Raw genomic sequence first — 23578 nt, forward strand, 5'->3', positions numbered from 1 at the left:
TCCATTGGACAGCTCAGTTTGCGTCTCTGCAAGAATTCTGTGTGGTTCCTTAGCACCAGCTGCTTGAAGAGGCACAGGCATCATATTCCCTCCAATTCGTCCCAACTATAGCTTCTGGCCAACCTGCGGTGGCTTGCTTTGGAAACTCTATCAAGGACAAGATACCCCAGCAGAAAGCCAAACTCAGCATGAAGCAGCCTTTGCCTATTCAAGGGGTGGAGCAAAAAAATGTGAGGAAAAAGTAAAGAAAATGATCCTCAGCTGGAGGATCAGATAAACTTCATTTCTTCTATTAAAAGTTTTAATGTCGACTTTAAAGTAGACAGTTTCCATGTCAAGGGAGCATACATGCAAATTCATGTTTAAAAAAACAAAAAGCAAACTCTACTTGGAAGAGAGTCTTCTACTAATAAACCTTCAAACACTTAAACATATCACTGACTCCATGGGATTCAAGGTAAACAGCTAACTGATACCATCTCAATTTTTCCTTTTATAACACGACTCTTTACATCGACACTGTCCAAAACAGTAGCCACTAGTCATACATGATCACTTATACTAACTAAAATGAAATAAAATGAGAAACTCAATTTCTTTGTCACACTCACCACATTTTTTAGTAACGCACTCTCAAGTGCTCAGCAGCCACGCGTGGCTAGTGCCTCCTTCCTGGACAGTACAAAATAGAACATTTCCACCTTCCCAGAGAGTTCAATGGTTTCCCAACATTCAATACTAAACAGTGCTTTGAGATCCTTGGAAATTATATATGAAAGGAAAGATGCAGTGCTAACATTTTTAAACCTGCGACACATTTAAATCAAGTTTGTCTTAGCCCTTTGGAAAATCTTTTGCGTGTTCCGGGTGGCCACGAGGCATACAGGCACAGCTTCCTCCCCTTCCCTCGCCACTCCGCCACGTCCAGAAGCTAAGCTAGTTAAGGCCTTCTAATGACCATAACCACCAAGCGCATTTTATTCTATTTTTTGCCTCAAATGTGGACACCCCAGTCGTAATCCTACTTCTAACAGACTTCCCCTTTATCTGGACAAGTCACTTAACCTCTCTCTGCTTCAGTTTCAAGTAGAACAATGCTTCTTACCCTCTTAGGGTTTGCAAGTTTTAATGAATGCGTGGGAAATGCTTGGAGGATAAAAAGCATTCTAAGTGTCCCTATTATTCCCATGAAAAACAAGGATTCAAGCCAAACTGATACTTTCCTGACACAGGTGAGTCTGAAATTAAACAGAGCCTCAGACCTCAAAAGGGCAGTGTTTAGGTGGCTCCTTAGATCCCTAGGAGAATAGATCTGTGTTGATCTCAATCTAGCATTCAGAGAACAGATACCTGACCCAATGCCAAATGAGAAAATCCGCACTTGCAGCGAAGCCAAAATGTATGGCCAACTTATCCCTCCAAGCCTGAAGTCATCGGCCCATGGTTCTGATTCTCCCGCTGCCCCAAATATAACCCACCAATGTTATAGATCAGCCCTGGGCGGTTTCCTTGCTGGATGACTCTCAAAGCTCGGACACCACTACCACCATCCAGTGAGAAGCCCTGACACCAGCCCGGCATGCCTTCAGGATGAATCCCCCTTCCGATTCTCATCGTGCAGCTGTGGAGCAGAAAAGCAAAGATGTATACATTCATCCATGAGAAAGTCTTACCTACCTGTTCTAATCAGGAAGCACTGCTGTGGCTATCAGCCCAATGAGAACTCTAATACTGACTCTTCCTCATTCTCATGTGATTCCCAAACACAGAAAGGCAATTAATCAGCGGTCAAAACTCTATCTTAGAGGTAGCCACAGTTCAACAATGTGTAAAAATGTACTGACCTCCACAACTAAAGGCTTTAGGAGGAAACATTATGATTCTGTGAGCATAAGACAGGAGGAAAATGCTACAGTATCTGAAAAACAAAGATTCAAAGCAAACTGATACCTTCCTGACTCCGGTGTTTCAGCGGTTCGCGAAATACCCTGAACATACGAGAGACGTATATACAGAAGATGCAGCTAGTGGTACATTCTTTCAAGGGCCTGGTACTACTGTTAACAGCAAAGCACCATTTAGTTGGCCAGCGTCCTGTCACGGATCCTGGAAACATAATTCCTGAATGTGTGTTCCAGCTCTACCACTAACAAGCAATGTAACCTTGGGCAGGTAACTCTTTCTGAGCCTCAGTTTCCTCATCTAAAAACAAAACAAGATCCCCTGTGCTGCCTAATCTACTGAAATGTTGGGAGAATCAAATGAGATAGTCTATGTGGAAATGCTTTGGGGACTGTGAATTCCGTACACAAAACAAACTGTGTTTCAAACGTCAAGTCCTGGATGCTGACCACGTCAAGTGGCTGTTTGTGTCTCCTACGTGGCCAGCACCCTGGTCAATCCTCTCCAGACTCCAGCACCAGCCCAGAGTCCAGTCCTCCCTGGTAGATGCATCTGTATCCACTAAGCCCTCCTGTAAGTTTGCAGCACGTTTCTACAGATAATGGGGTATGGAATATTAGCAGTATCAGATACACTTGCGTATTTTTGGATTAAGGCTACAAATCAGAAGACCCCTGTAAAAAGCAGAATGCCAAAACCAAGAACAAACGTGAATTAATGCTCTACATGCAACGAGTGCTTTGCGATCTTGAAATGGCCCATTTTATTTCAACAGAAAAAGAGATGGATTTCAAAACCTTACACAGAACGACCTGGACTGGATTAACAGGGTGGAGGCTCTACCAAAGGGCCATCCATCTCCCCTCCGCAGCCAGCTCCTCTGCCTGCTCTGAGTGCTTCCAGGGGAGAGAAACCGTGCAGAGAAGAGAACGTGTGGGTCTCTCTCCATCAGCAGAGTTATGAATAGAACTACTTCAATACATGGAAAATAAAACTGGCTTTCATTATAAACCAACCAAATGGTTTATTTCCAATATCGAGTAACACAGAAATTAGATCCGAAAAAATCCCATTAAGTCATGGTCCTGTTCCCCTGCCAAGTGAGGATTGTTATCTACAGTGTATTTCTACTTACACGGATCTACTAGAGCCTCTGCTAATTTCTCCCTTCCCTGGGAGCTTACTTCCCCTTCCCGTAGACAACTGCACTCACAGGCTTGGCTGCTCTTTGTCCGCGTAGCAGAATAAGAGAGGGCTCAGGCTCCGGGCCAGCTCATGCTCCTCAAACTGGCCTGCAGCGTCCATTCTTGCATTGTCCTGTCTGAAGATCAGTGGGAGCCCTTTAGGAAGGAGGGGGAAAGTTTATATCCATCCCAGCCGGTGTACCCAAGACAGGTACAAATAATAAAAGGAAAAAAAATCATCAAGGGGGAAAATGGTGAAAACTGAATTTATTTAGTGGGCTTGCTCAGTCGTTGTCCAAAAGGCCAGTCTTGACCATGATTAAGCACTTCTTACGGAAACAGGAAAGGTTTAGCAGCTTATACTGTTGAGGTAATCTGTTTGCACTGGCTCCATTTAGCTAGCGGAGCAAATAAATCTGAATTCCCACGACCAACTCCAAAGGCCTACTTGAGCATCCTCTGTACGTACCTGTTTTGTTAATCAACCAATACGGAGCCGAAATGAAGATCTTTAAAGATCCTTCTGCTCGACACACGATCCGGATGGTGAGGTTCAGCTGCCGCCGGTTGACGTCATAGAGCCTCATTCTTACCATATAGTTTTGGGTTCCAGGTGGAATAAGCAATTCTTTACAGAGTGGAAAATTTTCCAATGACACCCCTAAAGAAGATACAAGCTATTGTCTTTCAGAGTTCTCACTTTAGTTTGTCAAAACAGTCCACAGCCAAACTGAATTGGATTGCTCTGGAAAAATCAATAACCACGTATTCAACTGGCAAAAATCTCATTAGAATGGCCATCTTCCTTTAGCTGGGGTGAGAATAAATATGGTCTAGAAGTCACACTAGGGAGTCTGAACTGCATAATAATTCGAAGAATGAAAGTACCCAAAGGTGATCAATAACAGCTCTGGTATTAAGCGTTTACTATACATCAGGCCCTCAGCTGGGTGCCTGAAACCCAGTAAAGGCAAGTAGAGAGTAAGAGTTAAGGTTTTCTGCAGCCTCCCTGCCTGGCTTCAAACTCCCAGTCTGCCCTCACAGCTGCGTGACGTGTGGCAAGCTATTTAACCTCGCTGTGTCCATCTGCCAAATGGGGATAATAACAGTATCTACTTCTCGGGCTTCTTATTAAAAGTGACGATCCACAGACAGCAGGAGTGTGAAGATAAGGAGTGCTTGGTGTGCATGCAGTGATGAGGGGGTGGGGCGAGGACATTTCCATTCCATACAGGGGCTCAATAAATATTTGTTGAAGAAATAATAAATGTCAGAACAAAGACCTATTTTCTTTAAAACAGACAACTAGAATTGCACTATTTTTCTTCTCTAAATTAAGCTCAAGGATTTACATATTCAAAAATGGAAGCTTATCGCTGGGGGACACGTTGCTGAAGTTCCATGAGTTTCAGGATCCTCATCAGTAAAATGGGGAAAACAGCGGTCCCTCTGCCTGAAACAGCCATTGTTGTGAAGATCAAATGAGACGCTATTATGAAATCACAAAACTGTGAAAAGGTAAATATCTAAGTCCTTATTATTTCAACACGTCTACAACAGCCTTAAAGAACCCTACTTCCTGTCCCACATCCAGAAGTACCTTGTTGCTACAAGTGCTACAAATATGATAATGACCCTCTCCCTTGACTTCATTCATCCTTACAAATGAAATTACTTGATACATTAACTATTCCAAACCTCAATGTCTTCGTCAGTAAAACGGGACAAATAACTATTGCTGTAAGGATTATATAAGATCAAGTATATGAAGGTATTTGACATACTGCCCGAAGTACACAGTACATGCTTCGCTAACGTTTTTCCCTTTCGTGAAAAGAGAAGAGACATATGATTTTGCTCATTCTACAGCTGGTAAAAAGCATGGTTTGAAACGATGAAATGACTTCCTTTACTCACACATCAAGTGAGCAAAATAAGAAAAAAGGCTGTGTTGGGGCTTCCCTGGTGGTGCAGTGGTTAAGAATCCGCCTGCCAATGCAGGGGACACAGGTTCGAGCCCTGGACTGGGAAGATCTCACATGCCGCGGAGCAACTGGGCCTGTGCGCCACAACTGCTGAGCCTGCGCTCTGGAGCCCGCGAGCCACAACTACTGAGCTCTCAGGCCACAGCTACTGAAGACTGCGTACCTAGATCCTGTGCTCCACAGTGGGAGAGGCCACCACAATGAGAAGCCCACGCACCGCAACGAGGAGCGGCCCCCAGTCGTCGTAACTAGAGAAAGCCCACGTGCGCAGCAGCGAAGACTCAACGCAGCCAAAAATATAAATAAATAAATTTATTACAAAAAAAAAAAAAAAAGGCTGTGTTGAGTGCTTGCTCTGTAAATCTTTTAGTTTTGTTCAGGTTTTTTGTTACGATGATTTTCTATATTAGAAGTTTTGCTTTTCTTTTTTTACCTGCATAAATCCTTTGAGCGGGCTTATTGAGGTATTATATGTGCTACAATTTCTCCAAAACGTTTGCCAAACAGTCACAAAATATCCACTGACACATTCACAGAATTATTACAGATAATTATTTGACTAAATCCTTACCCAGTTCAATGTTCTGGGAGGTATCAGCTGTGTGGAGAGCCACCTCCTTGCCAGGTTTCAGTGTCCCATTAATGGGCATTCCTTTAACGTAAAAATCAAGTTCACAAGGTAGCAAGTTGCAGATTACCACTGTCGGCAGGAGATATATGGTATGCCCAGGCTGTCTGAAAATCTGTTTTGCACTATCAGAAAATATGTTGGAGGGCATGTAATCTGGATAATTCTCTTTCTTTATGGCCACACAAAACCTATGACGACAAAATGGTGTAAAAATCATCAGCTTGAATGAAGAGCTTGAATTTTTTTCTCCTTAGCTAAGTATGAGACAGGATAACATTAAAATGGTGCAATAATTTAGTAAGATATTTGCAGTTTTCAATCCAAACACATTCACTAAGGCATAATCAAATGACAATAAAACGTACAGATTTTAAATGTTCCGTCTGATGAATTTTGACAATTACAGACACCTCTATAACCATCACCCAAAATCAATTACAGAGTAGTTCTCTCAATCAATATCCCTTTCCAATCAATATCCTCTCCCATCATTCAAGCAACCACTTTCTGATTTATCATTATAAATTAGTTGTGCCTGTTCTTGAACTGCATATAAATGGAATGATACAGTATGTACTACTCTTTGTGTCTGGGTTTTTTTTGCATAACATTCAGTTTCAACAACATTCAGCCATGTTGTTGTATGCATCAGTATTTCATACGCCAATGTGTGAATATACCATTTTCTAAAAATTCATTATCCTGTTGATAACCAATTGGGTTGTATCTCCAGATCAATTTAGTGAGAATGGAAATCCTAACAATACTTGAGTCTTCCAATCCGTGAACTTGGTTATATCTTTCCACTTAGTTATTAGATTTTCTTTAATATCACTCAGCAAGGTTTTGTAATTTTTAGGGTAAAAGACTGGTACATCATTCCTTAGACTGATTCCTGAATAATTAAATTTTTTTTGGTGCTATTGTAAATGGTGTTTTTAAATCACACAGTTTTCAATTGTTCATGGCTAGAATATAAGCATATAATTATTGATTTCTATAGGTTGATCTTGAATCTTGAAATCTTGATAACTTTATTAGGTCTCACGCTTTTTTAAAAAAAAAATTTATTAATTTTCAAATGTTAAGCTAATCTTAACTGGGATAAACCACACTTGCTGGAAGCTATCTGATAGTATTTTGTTAAGAATTTTTGCATCTCTTCATGGGGCAATACTGGTTTGTAGCTTTCTTTTTTTTGATAGTAACTGTATCAGTTTTGGTATCAGGGATATGCTGGCCTCATAAAATGAGTCAGAACTATTCCCTCCTCCCCTACTTTCTGAAAGCGTCCGCAAAGAGCTGGTATGATTTTCTCCTTAAACATCTGGTAGAATTCACTAATGAAGTTATATGGTCCTAGAATGTTCTTTGTGTGAAAGTATTTTATTATAAATTAAATTTCTTTAATAGATATTGGGCCATTTGGATTTTTTGTTTCTTCTTTGTGTTACTTTTGGTAATCTGCGTTTTTCAAGAAATCTGTCATTCCGGTGTGGAATTTATTTGTATAAAATTGTTCATACATCTCCTTTTAATCCTTTTAATATCTGTAGGATCTATAATAATTTTCCATTTTTCATTCCTTATACGCTAATTTGTGTTTTCTCGCTTTTCATCATGACTGGTCTTATTAGAGGTTTATCAAATTTATGAATCTTTTCAAAAAGCCATTTTTGACATTGTTGATTTTTCTTATTGTTTTCTACTTCATTGATTTCCATACTTATTTTCTTTTTCTCTTCCTATTTCTTTGTGTTTAATTTGTTCTTCTACCTTAAGGTAGAAGTTTACATCAGTGATTTTACATCTTCCTTATTTTCTAATGCGAGCATTAAAAGCTATACATTTCCCTTTAGAACTGCTTTTGCTGCAACTCCTACATTTTAATATGTCCAGTTTTTATTATTATTCACTTTGAAATATTTCCTTTGTGATGTCTTTTTGACCATGGGTTGTTTAGAAATGTATTGTTTAATTTCCAAGTATCTGGGGGTTTTGTAAGCATCTTATTGTTTTGGTTTCTAGTTTAATACTATTATAATGATGATATACATTGTGTAGGGTTTCAATTCTTTAATATTTATTGATCTTTGTTTTATGGCCCAGTAGATGGTCTCTCCTGATGAATGTTCCACACATACTTGAAATGAATGTGCAATCCAGAATTGCTGGTTACAGTGTTTTATAAATGCCCATTGTGACAAGCTGGTTGACAGCACTGTTCAAATCCATTTATATCTTTATTGTTTTTGTTGGTTTGTTTTATAAATTACTGACGGGGAAGTGTTAAAGTCACCGATTTTGTCTGTGTATTTATCTGTTTCTCCCTTTAGTCTGTCAACAATTGGCAAATCTCAATAAAGGGTATAGTGGAATTCCTTACAGTCTTCTTCTACTCCTCTGTAAGTTTAACTAAGTGAATGCCTGTTTTTGCTATAAAGGAAACTAAAGCTGATCATCTCTAATCTAAATAAGTTTAAAGTCTAAGTTTAGAAGGATCTAACAATAGCAATCCAGTATTTTTTCTAACATATGACTTTAGTAACACATTACTTGTACTCTTCAGAAGAGGAAACAAGAGTCTAAATGATAACATAATTTTGTCAGAGTCCCCATGAAAAGTCGGCACTAGGTGCATGAACCTTCACCCAAACTCCTTTGAGTCATCTGAAAAACTCCCAACCCCAGGATTTTGCTTCCCAATTTAGGAATGGGAACTGGTCATTGTTTTTTCTTCCCTCCCTACATGTCTTCTCTTTATGCTGATGCAGACAGACCAGTTTCTAATCGTATATGTGTGAGCAGTGGGTTTGTGATTGCTTCTTCCATAAATATTAGATAAGTAACAGCCACGCTCCCGCCCACGGTTAACCCATGAATTCGTACGAACCTAACACTTAGGGAATAAAAGAACTTAAGGAATAAGAACTTTAGGGCTTTAAATAAGTACAACTGAATCACTGAGGGTCCTTAGAGAAAGAATGAAGAAAAAATGGCAAAATATACATGTCGCTGCTGTGCCACACATACCTGAAGAATCGGCTTTTTTCCGCATCCATAGAGTGGCACTCTCGTTTGCTGCTACTAACCTCTGTAGTCTTCACTACATTGGTCCAGTGAATAGGAGCCTTACAGAAAAACACACCCAGTCCTTTGGGCCGGGCCTGTAGCCGCCAAGAAGTGAGGTGTAAAGGCACGGCAAATGAATCACCTGGCATGATAGCGGGAAGGACCACGGGCTCTGCCACAGAAACACGTGTTAGCAGTTTCAGGAGTGGTTGCCCACCCCAAAGTCCATCTAGGGTAAAAGAAGGACAATGTCAAAACTTACTGTCTGGAGCGGATGGGCTGTCCAGTCTTAGTTCCATTGGCGTCTCAAGTCTGTTCTTCACAATGAGGGCCGATCGGACAGTGACCACTTTCCGAGCACTGCCTTCCATGGTCACTGCAAAGACGACCCGGACAGGCGGGAGGGAAGAGAACTGTGAAAAAGAGAGAAATAATAAAGAGTTTAGCTGTGCTTTTGAAAAACACGCAGAATACAATAATACCGACCAGAATGCCTACATCTAAAGCATCTTATTATTACTACAGCTCTTCAGTGAAATGAGTCATTAAGCCCTAAAACCACTCCACTTTAATAGGAGTGAATACCCTCTAAATACACACTACTGTAACAGCCAAGTCTAAAGAGTTGTTTGTATTGGTATGCCTTTCACAGGAAAAATAACTTTTTTTTCTAAATGTCATAAAATTTACTTGATAGGCCCATACACTATTTGTTGACATGCCTATAAAAGACCAACATTTGTATATCAAAGAACTTTAAAAACAAACTTCTTCTTCACAACAATTTTCTAAGTTCTGTTCAATAATCACTCTTTTTCTGAACGACACCAAGAAACTCAAGATAATGGAGGGAAATCACTTATTTACGGTCTTGGTTGGATGCAGCCACTACTTTCTTTTTGCGTATGTTCATTCACATATTCAAAACACAGTTTGTACTGCTACCATGTGCCAGGAATTTAGCAATTTTTTTTTAAGTATAAAATTCCACATTAGACCTAGAAACAAATGACAATGGAGACACGATGACCCAAAACCTATGGGATGCAGCAAAAGCAGTGCTAAGAGGGAAGTTTATAGCAATAAAAGCCTACATCAAGAAACAGGAAACATCTCGAACAAACAACCTAACCTTGCACCTAAAGCAATTAGAGAAAGAAGAGCAAAAAAACCCCAAAGCTAGCAGAAGGAAAGAAATCATAAAGATCAGATCAGAAATAAATGAAAAAGAAATGAAGGAAACAATAGCAAAAATCAATGAAACTAAAAGCTGGTTCTTCGAGAAGATAAACAAAATTGATAAACCATTAGCCAGACTCATCAAGAGAAAAAGGGAGAAGACTCAAATCAATAGAATTAGAAATGAAAAAGGAGAAGTAACCACTGACACTGCAGAAATACAAACGATCATGAGAGATTACTACAAGCAACTCTATGCCAATAAAATGGACAACCTGGAAGAAATGGACAGATACTTAGAAATGCACAACCTACCGAGACTGAACCAGGAAGAAATAGAAAATATGAACAGACCAATCACAAGCACTGAAATTGAAACTGTGATTAAAAATCTTCCGGCAAACAAAAGCCCAGGACCGGATGGCTTCACAAGGTGAATTCTATCAAACATTTAGAGAACAGCTAACACCTATCCTTCTCAAACTCTTCCAAAATATTGCAGAGGGAGGAACACTCCCAAACTCATTCTACGAGGCCACCATCACCCTGATACCAAAGCCAGACAAAGATGTCACAAAGAAAGAAAACTACAGGCCAATATCACTGATGAACATAGATGCAAAAATCCTCAACAAAATACTAGCAAACAGAATCCAACAGCACATTAAAAGGATCATACACCATGATCAAGTGGGGTTTATCCCAGGAATGCAAGGATTCTTCAATATACGCAAATCAATCAACGTGATACATCATATTAACAAATTGAAGGAGAAAAACCATATGATCATCTCAATAGATGCAGAGAAAGCTTTCGACAAAATTCAACACCCATTTATGATAAAAGCCCTGCAGAAAGTAGGCATAGAGGGAACTTTCCTCAACATAATAAAGGCCATATATGACAAACCCACAGCCAACATTGTCCTCAATGGTGAAAAACTGAAACCATTTCCACTAAGATCAGGAACAAGACAAGGTTGCCCACTCTCACCACTATTATTCAACATAGTTTTGGAAGTGTTAGCCACAGCAATCAGAGAAGACAAAGAAATAAAAGGAATCCAAATCGGAAAAGAAGAAGTAAAGCTGTCACTGTTTGCAGATGACATGATACTATACATAGAGAATCCTAAAACTGCTACCAGAAAACTCCTAGAGCTAATCAATGAATTTGGTAAAGTAGCAGGATACAAAATTAATGCACAGAAATCTCTTGCATTCCTATATACTAATGATGAAAAATCTGAAAGTGAAATTAAGAAAACACTCCCATTTACCATTGCAACAAAAAGAATAAAATATCTAGGAATAAACCTACCTAAGGAGACAAAAGACCTGTATGCAGAAAATTGTAGGACACTGATGAAAGAAATTAAAGATGATACAAATAGATGGAGAGATATACCGTGTTCTTGGATTGGAAGAATCAACATTGTGAAAATGACTCTACTACACAAAGCAATCTACAGATTCAATGCAATACCTATCAAACTACCACTGGCATTTTTCACAGAACTAGAACAAAAAATTTCACAATTTGTATGGAGACACAAAAGACCCCGAATAGCCAAAGCAATCTTGAGAACGAAAAATGGAGCTGGAGGAATCAGGCTCCCTGACTTCAGACTATATTACAAAGCTACAGTAATCAAGACACTTTGGTACTGGCACAAAAACAGAAATATAGATCAATGGAACAGGATAGAAAGCCCAGAGATAAACCCACGCACATATGGTCACCTTATCTTTGATAAAGGAGGCAAGCATATACAGTGGAGAAAAGACAGCCTCTTCAATAAGTGGTGCTGGGAAAACTGGACAGGTACATGTAAAAGTATGAAATTAGAACACTCCCTGACACCATACACAAAAATAAACTCAAAATGGATTAAAGACCTAAGTGTAAAGCCAGACACTATCAAACTCTTAGAGGAAAACATAGGCAGAACACTCTGTGACATACATCACAGCAAGATCCTTTTTGACCCACCTCCTAGAGAAATGGAAATAAAAACACAAATAAACAAATGGGACCTAATGAAACTTCAAAGCTTTTGCACAGCAAAGGAAACCATAAACAAGACCAAAAGACAACCCTCAGAATGGGAGAAAATATTTGCAAATGAAGCAACTGACAAAGGATTAATCTCCAAGATTTACAAGCAGCTCATGCAGCTCAATAACAAATAAACAAACAACCCAATTCAAAAACGGGCAGAAGACCTAAACAGACATTTCTCCAAAGAAGATATACAGATGGCCAACAGACACATGAAAGAATGCTCAACATCATTAATCATTAGAGAAATGCAAATCAAAACTACAATGAGGTATCATCTCACACCGGTCAGAATGGCCATCATCAAAAAATCTACAAACAATAAATGCTGGAGAGGGTGTGGAGAAAAGGGAACACTCTTGCACTGTTGGTGGGAATGTAAATTGATACAGCCACTATGGAGAACAGTATGGAGGTTCCTTAAAAAACTAAAAATAGAACTACCATACGACCCAGCAATCCCACTACTGGGCATATACCCTGAGAAAACCATAATTCAAAAAGAGTCATGTACCAAAATGTTCATTGCAGCTCTATTTACAATAGCCAGGACATGGAAGCAACCTAAGTGTCCATCATCGGATGAATGGATAAAGAAGATGTGGCACATATATACAATGGAATATTACTCAGCCATAAAAAGAAATGAAATGGAGGTATTTGTAATGAGGTGGATGGAGTTAGAATCTGTCATACAGAGTGAAGTAAGTCAGAAAGAGAAAAACAAATACAGTATGCTAACACATATATATGGAATCTAAGGGAAAAAAAAAAAAAGGTCATGAAGAACCTAGTGGCAAGATGGGAATAAAGACACAGACCTACTAAAGAATGGACTTGAGGATATGGGGAGGGGGAGAGTTGAGATGTGACAGGGTGAGAGAGTGGCATGGACATACACACACTACCAAATGTAAAATAGATAGCTAATGGGAAGCAGTCACATAGCACAGGGAGATCAGCTCGGTGCTTTGTGACCGCCTGGGGGGGTGGGATGGGGAGGGTGGGAGGGAGGGAGATGCGGGAGGGAGGAGATATGGGGATACATGTATATGTATAGCTGATTCACTTTGTTATAAAGCAGAAACTAACACACCATTGTGAAGCAATTATACTTCAATAAAGATGTTTAAAAAAAAAAAAAATTCCACATTAGGTATACCAAAGAGAAGGTTTCTAAAACTATTATTCTGAGTATCCAGAACATATTGATACTGCTTGTTTATTGGAGAAACAAATGACACAACATCCAAGCTTTCCATACTGCCAGTTTTTTCATTAAAGCAAACAATATGTGAAAACCAACCTAATAAACAATCAAATGACAAGCTCCATGTTTTGAACCAAAGTTTCTAGAACGTCCCAATGAAAAGGCAAAGTACAGTCTTCTAGGGTGTTACTAGAGGGACACAATCATCACCAAAGCTTCCAGTGACCCAGCCCAGTAAAGCCCCAGGAGAGCCAAGGCCCAATAACAATTGTTTTAAATCTTGATCTTGTTGCCTCTATGCTTATCTGAAATTTCACATTTTAAAACTTATTAGCCTCAGGGAAAAGAAATTATAAGCAAAAACCTCAAAAAAGCATTTTAATGTCATCCTGTGGTGACGTTTCAAAAATGAGATGTGGGAAGAAAAAATCTATTTTTCATTCTTAGTTATTTTCATGACCTTTGGGCCAAAACCTATAAAATATGTATAGCCATACAAAGGTTAATTTATATTTAACTTGGAGAGAAAAGGAGACCTTGGACTAAAACATTTGCTTTTTGTTCTCCTTCCCTGTAATATTCAGTCTCACATACTAAGTTAGGTGACAACATTTTCTTGCAAGTTCTTGTAAAAGGAAGGAAATCATTAATAGAAAAGGAAAAAGATAAATTCCAATCATAAGAGTCCAGTGGTCATCAAGAACTATGTGTGTAAACAGAGTGACACAGGAAAATCATACTCACATAAACCTGGGGATGGATAATATTTGTCCTACTGCTTGGGCTGCCAATCTAAGAAAGATTCCAAAAGTCAGAGATTCAGTACAGACCTAAGATAACAGGCATCGTTAAATTCAATGACAATGTAAGTTGCTTGAAAAGGTGGTTTTATAAATACTCTTAGGTAAAGTGTGTTCTACTATGAAAAGAAAACATCTTGGAAAAAATGGCAACAGCAATATTCATTTTACAACCATTCAGTATATACAAAATTTCTCCAGAATGCATCCATAAAATAGAAAGGTATCTCTGGGGGGGGTGGGGAATTAGTCCTTTTATTACTGGACACGAACTTAGGCAGAAAAGTAACTTTGAAAGAAAGTTTCTTTTTCTAAGAAACTTGGGGCACAAGAGAAGAACAATGAAAAGAGCAGTGCCCTCCAAGAATATATTTCATGAAGCAGCAAGCATGAGGAAAGCTACAGTATCTCTGCAAATCTGTGCTTTCCTATTCATCCCTGGCTACTCAAAACTGAGCACAGTTACCCCATGAGTATGTGGCAAGAGCACCCGTGGTGGTCTTGTCAGCTAGGATGCCAGCCTCTGCCTGCACATTCTAGTCAGGGATGCCACACTCCCCAGGCTGGCCCTCCAACCCCTAGAACTACAGGCTGGGGTAAAATCAGGGCAAGGGTGTGTGAGAGGATGCATGACCAGAAAATAAACAACAGTGGACATCTATCTTTATGCCGGAGAGGAGAATTTGGAGACACGGAGCTAGAAGGATCAAGGAGCAGCATTATAAAAGCGTAAAGAAGACAGTGTATAAAGGAAGCATAACAATATGTGAAATAAAGCCAATATATGTTTGGCAAACTTGCAAACTGCCGGTTGGCCCGGGTGAGTATAATGTGGATCTGCACAGGTTGGATAATATGTGTTCATGCCAATCTTAGATCTTGTTTCTCTACTAAAACTAACCATTGGCTGGTTTATCTACATAGTGATTACCAATGCCCATGACTGACCCAAATAATCTTGGGTATTCCTTCTAGTGCTAGGAAAAATGAAGAACAAGAAAATGTCACTAGAGCAAGGCTACTACAGGCCTGTCTGACGGCCTGGCTTTAAGGGGGTGTGGCTAGGGCACAATCCTGCCACTGAACACGCTTTCCACAGCCGCGCACCGTAGAGGAAGAGGAATTCTTATCTGGCGCAGCGTATCGGAAAAAGGTCCCGACTTTGTCCACTGACACTGGGCTCACTTGCTCCCAGCCATTCACTCTCACTTGCAGTTGATGGATCCGGAGGTCATGGGTGTGTCTGTCAGGCAGAACACAGAAAGAGACATTAAGCACAATCCTATCCAGGGAAGAGAAGTAGAAGCAGAGCCTGAAATCGGATTTACGATATAATAACATAAAAACCCAGTTGTCTAAATAAGCCTTTCGGTGATTACCTAACGCAAGGGAAATCAAGAGGATATTTTAACTGAGTCTTACACTTAAAACAAAACTGCAAGATCTATAAAGCCTGAGCAAGAGTGGCATCTGCCCTCCCTTTATACAAACCACGTGAATCCTGTGAACTAGCTCAGGTCTGTCCCCCATCGACCCCTACCTCAAACTTTATGAAATGACATCAGCTAAAAGTGGTTCAGTGGGGTAGTAGAAATGCTGTGCTAGCAATTTAATCACATAACCATACTCTTGGAAATGCCTAAAATGACGTTTTCTCCTTGGTTCTTCTGTGGAATCTCCTGCTTCTCTCAGAACCACAGTCAGTCGCTGGGCTTTGGTCCTACAAGACTACGGACACGGTAATGAGAGACGGAGCCCGCAGGGTTTCCGGGCTGAAGTGCGCAGCTGAAACTGCAGTAGAAGGCAGTGGGCAGGACAGGAGGAACAGGAGGAAACTGCACATTTAATTCTATTTTTAGATTTTGCCTAATTCAAGCCAGAAGCCTGAAATGGGGAAGTGGATTTGAGGCTGACAGGAAGGAAAGGGGGGACGGAGGCAGGGCATGGGGGACAGAATGCCAAAGGGGGAAACACCAGAGAAGGCATTTACTTCGATGAATTCAAGCAGGCAGGTGGGACTTGAAATGGGTTACAAAACGTAGAAACTAAAACAGAAATGACAAAAAGGCCAAACCCCTTCTGATACAACTGAGGCAGTGCTTATTAAGAAATACAGTGAACAGTTCTATAATTTAGCTTCTCCAGGAACCGTGTAGAACAGAAAATTGCTCACCACTCATCCCTGGAAATTCTAATGTGGCTTCCAGGTACATGTGCCCAGCACAGTGATTTTTTTTTAAAACTATTTTTTTCCTGGAAAAATCACTGGAGGCCCCCAAGTTCAGAACTCGTGCTGCTAGGGAGTAATGTGCGCCAGCGCAGAGCTGTACAGAAGGAGGAAGTGTTTGAGGAGCAGGTTTGCACACAAAGAATTAAAGCACCACGAACGCATGTGACCATAGAAGGCTGAGGCCAATCTCTTACATTTGAGATAATGAGGCTCAGACACTAAAATCTTAACCTATTTGTTATCCACTGGACGGCCCTTCCACTTAAAAATGTGTGCATATAAAAGAACATTCTATTACATATTTTATGATCTCTCGGTAACTAGACACAACGTTCTTTCACATTTATTCCCATCCTTTGGCTGGCGATTTTGAGTGTATCAGTGAGCGGTCTCCCTAGGTGAGTTATTCTCTCCTCCTTAGAATCAGAGTATCTTATCATTATTGGCTCTGCTTCCTGAAACCATCTGCCTGCTAAAAGTGTTGTGGCATATGTGTATCCTAAAATTGAAATCAACATGCTCTGTTAACCTTTAATAATACCATGTCACCACTCCATCACGCAATGCACTGGAGGGTTATGATCTGTCTATGCTTCAACCAAATTAGTTACATGGAACACACCAGTTATCACCTCACATGTCAAATAAAAGGATGATTAATGGAAAGAAGTGTATTTCCAAGACAGTCATTATATTTTTTAAAAGGAAACACTGATTTTCTAAATACCTTTTAAAAATAAAACATTAAAATCATTAACAAAGGGAAGTGAAAAGGCAAAACACTAGGGACAATCATTTTTTTCTTTTTTGGGGGGCAAAGAGTAAACCATGCCTTACCTGTGCCTTAGCTTTCCTCTTGCTTCAAATTCAAAGGGAATCTCTTCACCCGTGAGGACTTCCCGCCACTCACTAACATTGTGAGCATCGTCAAGAAATGTTCCATTCCCTTCTGGAACCACCCCTGGACTCCCGCTGTGAGACAGTGCAGCCCTGGAACCAAATCAGACAATACCAGCTAGGCCCCCTTTCTCTCCACCTCCCTCTCACACAGAGCTCAGGGCTGGAAGCAGAAACCCTCCCAGAATGCAACTCACAGGCATAACCTGGCTGCAAAAGAGGACCTAAAAGGTCAGTTACTCAAGTTTTCTTCACGATCGATCACAACTTCATGACCGAAACTTTAGAAACAGCTAAAAGCTATCACTGCATAGTCACCTGCCACCAGCAGCAGAGTCTGGTACACCGAGGGTGATGTAAACTAGTCATGACTTTTAACAGTAGTATTTAAGTGACTATCTAGAATTTAACAGACCTGAATTGTTTTTAAGAAACAAAGATGTCTCCTCTAGAGCATTCTCATACTTGGTGGAGGTGGGAGAAATATGGTCTCAAATCAGCTGATTCTGTTACACATTTCATACACTTTATTACCTAAGCTGGAAAGGTCAGCCTGCATTTGGAAAGTGGAGCCAAGGTCTAAGCAGGCAGAAGGTTGTTAGAGAACGTTCTCACTTGGCTTAGGTAGACTCTCATTTGTTCTCCGAACTCCACCCAGGTCCATCTGGACTCAAGTGTGTTTTAGGTTTGGAAGATAGTTCGGGGTGGGGGGGAGAGGGGATATGAGAGGTGTTTTCAAGCCCTTTTGGAAGAAAAATGGGCAAAACATTTGGCTTAATAACCATATACAGCTTGTTTTAAAAGGGGGAGTAGAATGGGGACCGAGGAGAAAGGGTGGAATGACTTTTGTTTCACATCCTTAATTTGCTCAACTTTTACTTTAAAAACAAATGGATACCAGGATCAAGATCACAATTTGGATACTTCAGACTCAAGACCTACTTCTCTGACTACAGACTCGACATAGAACCAGAACCTCCAACATAAACCTCAGCAAGACAGCAAGCTATTGATTCAAATACAATCAATCCCAAGAGCCTCAAGGAGGCCCCACCTTACTCTGCTGGGCTGGTACACAGGAGCCTGTGGTGGCAGAGATGGCTCCAGGTGACAGATTCAGTGTTCCTTACCTGGTGGGCGTGGTCGTCAGGGTGGCAAACCACAAAGTGCAGCCCGTGTGATTCCTCAGAGCAAAAGGGACGAACGGCTGCCGGCGTTTTGGGGCCTTCATCTCTGCTGTGAGCAAACAGAAGGCCGTCAGCATGTGCCCTGGCCCGTGCGGCAGAGACCCTCCCCATACCTGGAGACAGTGCCCAAAATTGTCTCTGTGCAAAGGAGCCGAAGGTGGAGAGGAAAAAAAGGAACCACCACAGGTGTGTTGAGAGGCCAAGTGGGATGTCTCCATGTATTCTGCCGCCTGCTACGAGATGACTCGGTCCCCCTGACAACTGACTGTGATGCATCACGACTCTCACCCCACAATTCTCCCGTGACTCTTATGGGCCTTATCTCAGAAAAGGGCATCAGACCTAATACGGCTGGCATCAGGAAAGAAAGAGAAATGGATCCCCACTACTCCCAAGAAATACAGTCTAAATGGACAACCTAAATTGCGGCAAGATAGATCACGTGTACTTGTATCACTTTGTCCAAAACACTGGTACTTTAAGGAAGCCTCCTTTTATATAAGAGTTACACTTGAGTCATATTATGCATATTATAACAAAATGAAAACATTCTTTCCTCTTCTATGAATAGTTGTGGGTTTTCCTCCTTGGAAGATCAAAAATATACTACCCCAAAGCTATTTAAATAAAATTTTTAGCTCATTTTTTTTACACAGGTATCACCACCATCTGCTATCAGGCGGGGACTATGGAGACTACAAGAGGAGCGCAAAATATGATTTCCTTCACAAAACAGCTTCTCATCAGGGAAACTGGAAAGAAACACTGATCAATACAAGACGGTAAGTAATCAAATTCTAGGGAGAGTTTGACCTGACTCTAAACACCGTAAGCAGTCAGAGGGGAGAGGCTGAGGAAGGCTCTCCGGTGCCCGGGCTGCCCGGGGACCCGCCAGCCCGCGGCCTGCTGCACGCTCCTGAGAGCAGAGAGGCCCCCGGCTCCTTCCAGGGTCTGCATTTCCTCTACTGGCCACACAAAGAAAGAGGGAGGTGGCAGCAGGAACCACAAAGGAAGCAGCAACGCAGTGCCCGGAGCCTCCTGGCTGATGTGCTCAACAACACCACATGCCCCACCAACAAAAAAGGGCGAGGCCCAGTCTTACTGTATGTCTGGCTTTAAAGCACAAAGACAGCCCGAGAAAGACCGGGACCCAAATGGCCTGCAGCTGTGGAGAAAATGACATCTAGAGGTGACTGCAATCGCCAACTGAGAACACTATAGCAAAATTCAATTCGTCTTCCAGGACCGCATGTTTCCTGCCAGTGAAATGAAGAAGGCAAAGTGCACCAGGGCCTGCCTCTCCCACTTCTCGAGAACAGCACAGGGCAATATCATAAGTCAGCGTCATGTCTTTTAAAAAGTAATCACATTTTTGTTTTCCCTTTGTAGCTTCTAAAGTTTTCAGAAGTTAGTGCTCTGAACACTGCACAACAAGCCACTTCAGGTTCAGGCAAGTTCTGTTTTGGTAAGAACAGCAGCTCAGGGGAGTCTTAACAAATGAGTAGTCTCCAGCGTGTCCCACAATTTTGTGATTAGCTTTTAGAGACACCCCAAATACATATAAAGATAATCTCTGCCTAGAATATGCCCATTTCTCACCCCAATGGCCTCACTTAGTTTCCAAGGTTTGCTTTAAAAAAAAAAATTAGTGTTCATCAAGTTGAAAATTAAGGAGTAGCTGTGAGGCTGCGGACAAGAGCAGAGGGGGAGTAAAAACTTAAGAGCTGTCAGCAGGGTAAACAGTGTTCACTGTGGCACCTTGAAAGGCACCTCCCTCTCCACAAGCAAAGAGCTGCTCTGCTTTATTACAGGAGATAAAGGGCCCAGGAGGAAAAGAAGCCAGATGTGCTTTCATATCCCACTGTGAGCCAGACTCAAAGTTTCCATTTGCAAATTAGATTTAAAAAGAACAGGTGGCAAACAGCTTTGATCACATTGTAACACAGAATAAAGTGCTAGGAATCCATATAAAGATATTCACAAGTGTATTGCTTTGGAATTAAGTAGGCTGGGTAGGCACACTGCTAAGGTCCCCAAGCTTCTTGTGTGGATTACACATACCAGCAGAGACCTCAGCAACCTGCCTCTCTGAGGATAAAAATACACGGAGTGCTCACAAATCCAAACTCAACACCAGGGGACAGATCTGACACCTTCCACACTAGGGTCCAAATCAACTGTGTACCTGCCTTGGGCACAGCACCAGAGAACAAAATCCCCAAGTCTGGACTTCCCTGGTGGAGCAGTGGTTAAGAATCCGCCTGCCAATGCAGGGGACGTGGGTTCGAGCCCTGGGCCGGGAAGATCCCACATGCCACGGAGCAACTAAGCCCGTGTGCCACAACTACTGAGCCCGCGCTCTAGAGCCCATGAGCCACAACTACTGAGCCCACACGCCACAACTACTGAAGCTCCTGCGCCTAGAGCCCGTGCTCCGCAACGAGAAGCCACCACAATGAGAAGCCCGTGCACTGCAACAAAGAGTAGCCCCTGCTCGCCACAACTAGAGAAAAGCCCGCACACAACAACGAAGACCCAATGCAGTCAAAAATAAATTAATTAATTAATAATTTTTTTAAAAACTTAAAGAAAAAAAAAAAGAACTCCCCAAGTCCACCAAAGAGAACAGTATTCCCTGGTGGCCTCAGAAAACCTCCTCTAGTGACCAGACCTAATTGGTTCATAGGCTGAAACCCCAAGCTCCTCATGTCCAAGTTCAGCTTAAATGGCTCCACCTAAGGAAATGTCTGCTCCTGCGGATTCGCTCCCCAGGGCAATGTGGCCGTTATAAACAGTGCGGGTTCTTATGCTATGTAAGCAGCTCAGCCTATCAGAAAGGACCTGGCTTGTAAATCATGAGAAATAAAGTCCCAGGTCTGCTACTAGCCAGTCATGTGAATGGAGGCAAGTTACTTAGTCCCTCTGAGCTTCTGTCCCCATGCTAAAAAGGAATAATGCTTTGCTTAGCCTGAAAGATGAAATAACAGATATAGAAAAGCTGAGAAGCATCAATCCATGGATCCTGGGCCTTGTGAGCCCTCCCCACAAACACCCATCCTGGTAAAACCTTTCAGAAAAAAAACATAATACTGCCGCCACACATTAATATCCCTGTTCTGAACTCCTAGTAGAGGAAGCTCAAAAGGCCCTTTTTACAAAATATACCATGACCCGGGATCTGGTGGTGTTAGCCAAGCATGAACATAAATCATTCAAATTAAATTGCACTCCTTCAAACAAATGAAGAACTGAACATCTTGGGATTCTAATTCCTTGATGTTTATGATGTTTTCCTCTCGTATTCACTTACCAGTCAAATTCTCAAGGAACCTTAAAGGATCAGAGATATAAACAAAGAACATTCTCTTTTCTACCTCCTAAGAACCTCAATTCACTTCTAAAGAAAGTAAGATTTGTGTCTAAGCAATTATTTACTGGAAATTTTTTTCTTAGCTCTATTCCTGATCTTTATAGCTCCTATTCCACGAGCCCCTTGCATTACCACAAGAATAACATTCACTGAGTATTCTATAAACAAAGACTTGTAGCACTGCTTGATGGAGGAGGGTTTTCTTCCATTCATTTGCTTTTCAGTGTGAGACATCACCTCTAACTGACATTGGATGTTTCTGCATCATTCACTGTGAAGTTGATTCCATTTCCACTAAGGGTTAAAGCAGATGGAAGAGACAGAATAAGAATCAGCACATCACTTCCTTCTGATATAAGATGCCACTTTGTCCATTAGTTGGAAATGATCTTTCCTGTTACTAAAGCAAAGTATTCACAACTGGGTATACCCCCATTCAGGTCCCGTATTCACACAAAATCGATGTACAAGGCAGTTCTTAAAACAGGAAAATAAAGCAAGCCCTCGCTTGGCTATACTGTACCTCTAGCATAGATCTGGTGCTCTAGGTTAGTCAGACTGGCTGTACTCCTAGTTCTAAGGTAGACAAGGGGGAGGCCTGGTAGACAGGAGAGACAATGTTAGAGCATGAGAATCAATATAGTGAAAAAGAAGACTCATCTCCAAAACATAAGCACAAATAGAGTACATTACAAAAATAGCAAGCATCATGCACTTATAGGCTCATTCCTTTGGTGACTACTAAGAGCCAAGGAGGTACCTGACAAGGTGAGCAAGACAGTTTTTATGCTGGCGTTTACTGTGGAGGCTGTGCTAACAGAGCATGCTCCTTTTTTTCTCAATCGGGGAAAGAAAATGCACTCACAGTCACTTGAACACAATGACAAGCCTTTTGAGGATTTTTAATTTAAAGCATGTATGTTCTCACATGGCATAGAAAAGTTACCAAGAGCAATCAGTACAGATTTTAGTGGGAGTTGCTCCGTTCCAATTGGAAAAGGCAGTAGCAGTAGAATGCTAATCCCCCACGGGTCTCAAAAATTCAAGGGAAGGAATCAGTCTGTGTTCCAAGTTTCAACAATCTCTTCTGAGGAGATATCTCATGGTATTATTTATATTATACATTAAACATGGAAGCTTTTAGAATTTTTTTTTTTTTTTTTTTGGTATTTCCACAAAATGTCCTTGAATACAAAACTAATGAACTAATTAAGGTGCCATACCATCCAGGTGTACTTGCAGAATCTCAGCCCTTCCTGAACAAAGCCAATAATTATGTCAAAAACTAGGCCATTATTTTCTTTCCCCTGCTAAAGGAACAGTAAGAAATCAGCAGCTCCCTTAGGCTGAATTTCATATTAAGAACATCTAAGTCAAGGGCTCATTTTGAAGCTGGCCTGAATAAAATACACAAATTTGGGGGGAATGTGACTAAATATTCTTAAATAAGAGCTGAAGGTTTGTGACCAGTTCAACAAGAGTCAAACCTCCTGACTTTCAAAACGAATGCCCAACAATTATTTTAGTAGGCCTAGTAAGAGAATACAATCCCATCTGCTATTCTACCATCCCAGATTTCTTAATAAGTAAAGAGGTTTGGAAATTTAGGTATGTTCGCATATGCCTAATTAAAAAGATTTATTACACCTTTATAAGCCTAAGTAACCATAAAGATCTGTAAGTAAATAAAAATCCAGATTTAATTTAGCAGGCATTTAACATAGATAAGGTAGCTTATTAACTATAAAAAAAGAGGAGATGTTAAAATAAAGAGGGAGGGGAGCGGTGGGAGAGGGACAAAAGAAAACTCCTTCATCAGAATCCTGAAGATTCGGCCTTCCTAGTGTTTGCACTGAGTCTGGATTTAAG

The 23578-nt window shown here is 40.9% G+C and overlaps 1 protein-coding gene across 12 annotated transcripts in view; it reads right to left on the minus strand.

Annotated features, from left to right (window-relative positions):
• Positions 1–23578, minus strand: part of VPS13D (vacuolar protein sorting 13 homolog D) — a 253994-nt gene that overhangs the window by 133869 nt on the left and 96547 nt on the right. For 9 of the 12 annotated variants that reach the window (XR_014251756.1, XM_082416945.1, XM_082416949.1 and 6 more), the window contains 11 exons: positions 22233–22307; positions 18283–18388; positions 17093–17245; positions 15133–15268; positions 13970–14017; positions 9037–9187; positions 8736–8946; positions 5643–5890; positions 3556–3747; positions 3116–3242; positions 1479–1621 (listed from right to left, as the gene is read on the minus strand). Coding sequence is in view for 11 of the 12 variants with exons in the window: in XM_082416945.1 (XP_082273071.1) it covers positions 1479–1621; positions 3116–3242; positions 3556–3747; positions 5643–5890; positions 8736–8946; positions 9037–9187; positions 13970–14017; positions 15133–15268; positions 17093–17245; positions 18283–18388; positions 22233–22307 (1590 nt within the window). In the remaining variant the exon portion in view is untranslated. The remainder of the gene's footprint in view (positions 1–1478; positions 1622–3115; positions 3243–3555; positions 3748–5642; positions 5891–8735; positions 8947–9036; positions 9188–13969; positions 14018–15132; positions 15269–17092; positions 17246–18282; positions 18389–22232; positions 22308–23578) is intronic. The other 3 variants (XM_082416950.1, XM_082416952.1, XM_082416951.1) reach the window with 3 other exon arrangements.

This window comes from Balaenoptera physalus, assembly GCF_965194825.1.
Source record: "Balaenoptera physalus genome assembly, chromosome: 1".
NCBI classification, from domain to species: Eukaryota; Metazoa; Chordata; class Mammalia; order Artiodactyla; family Balaenopteridae; genus Balaenoptera; species Balaenoptera physalus.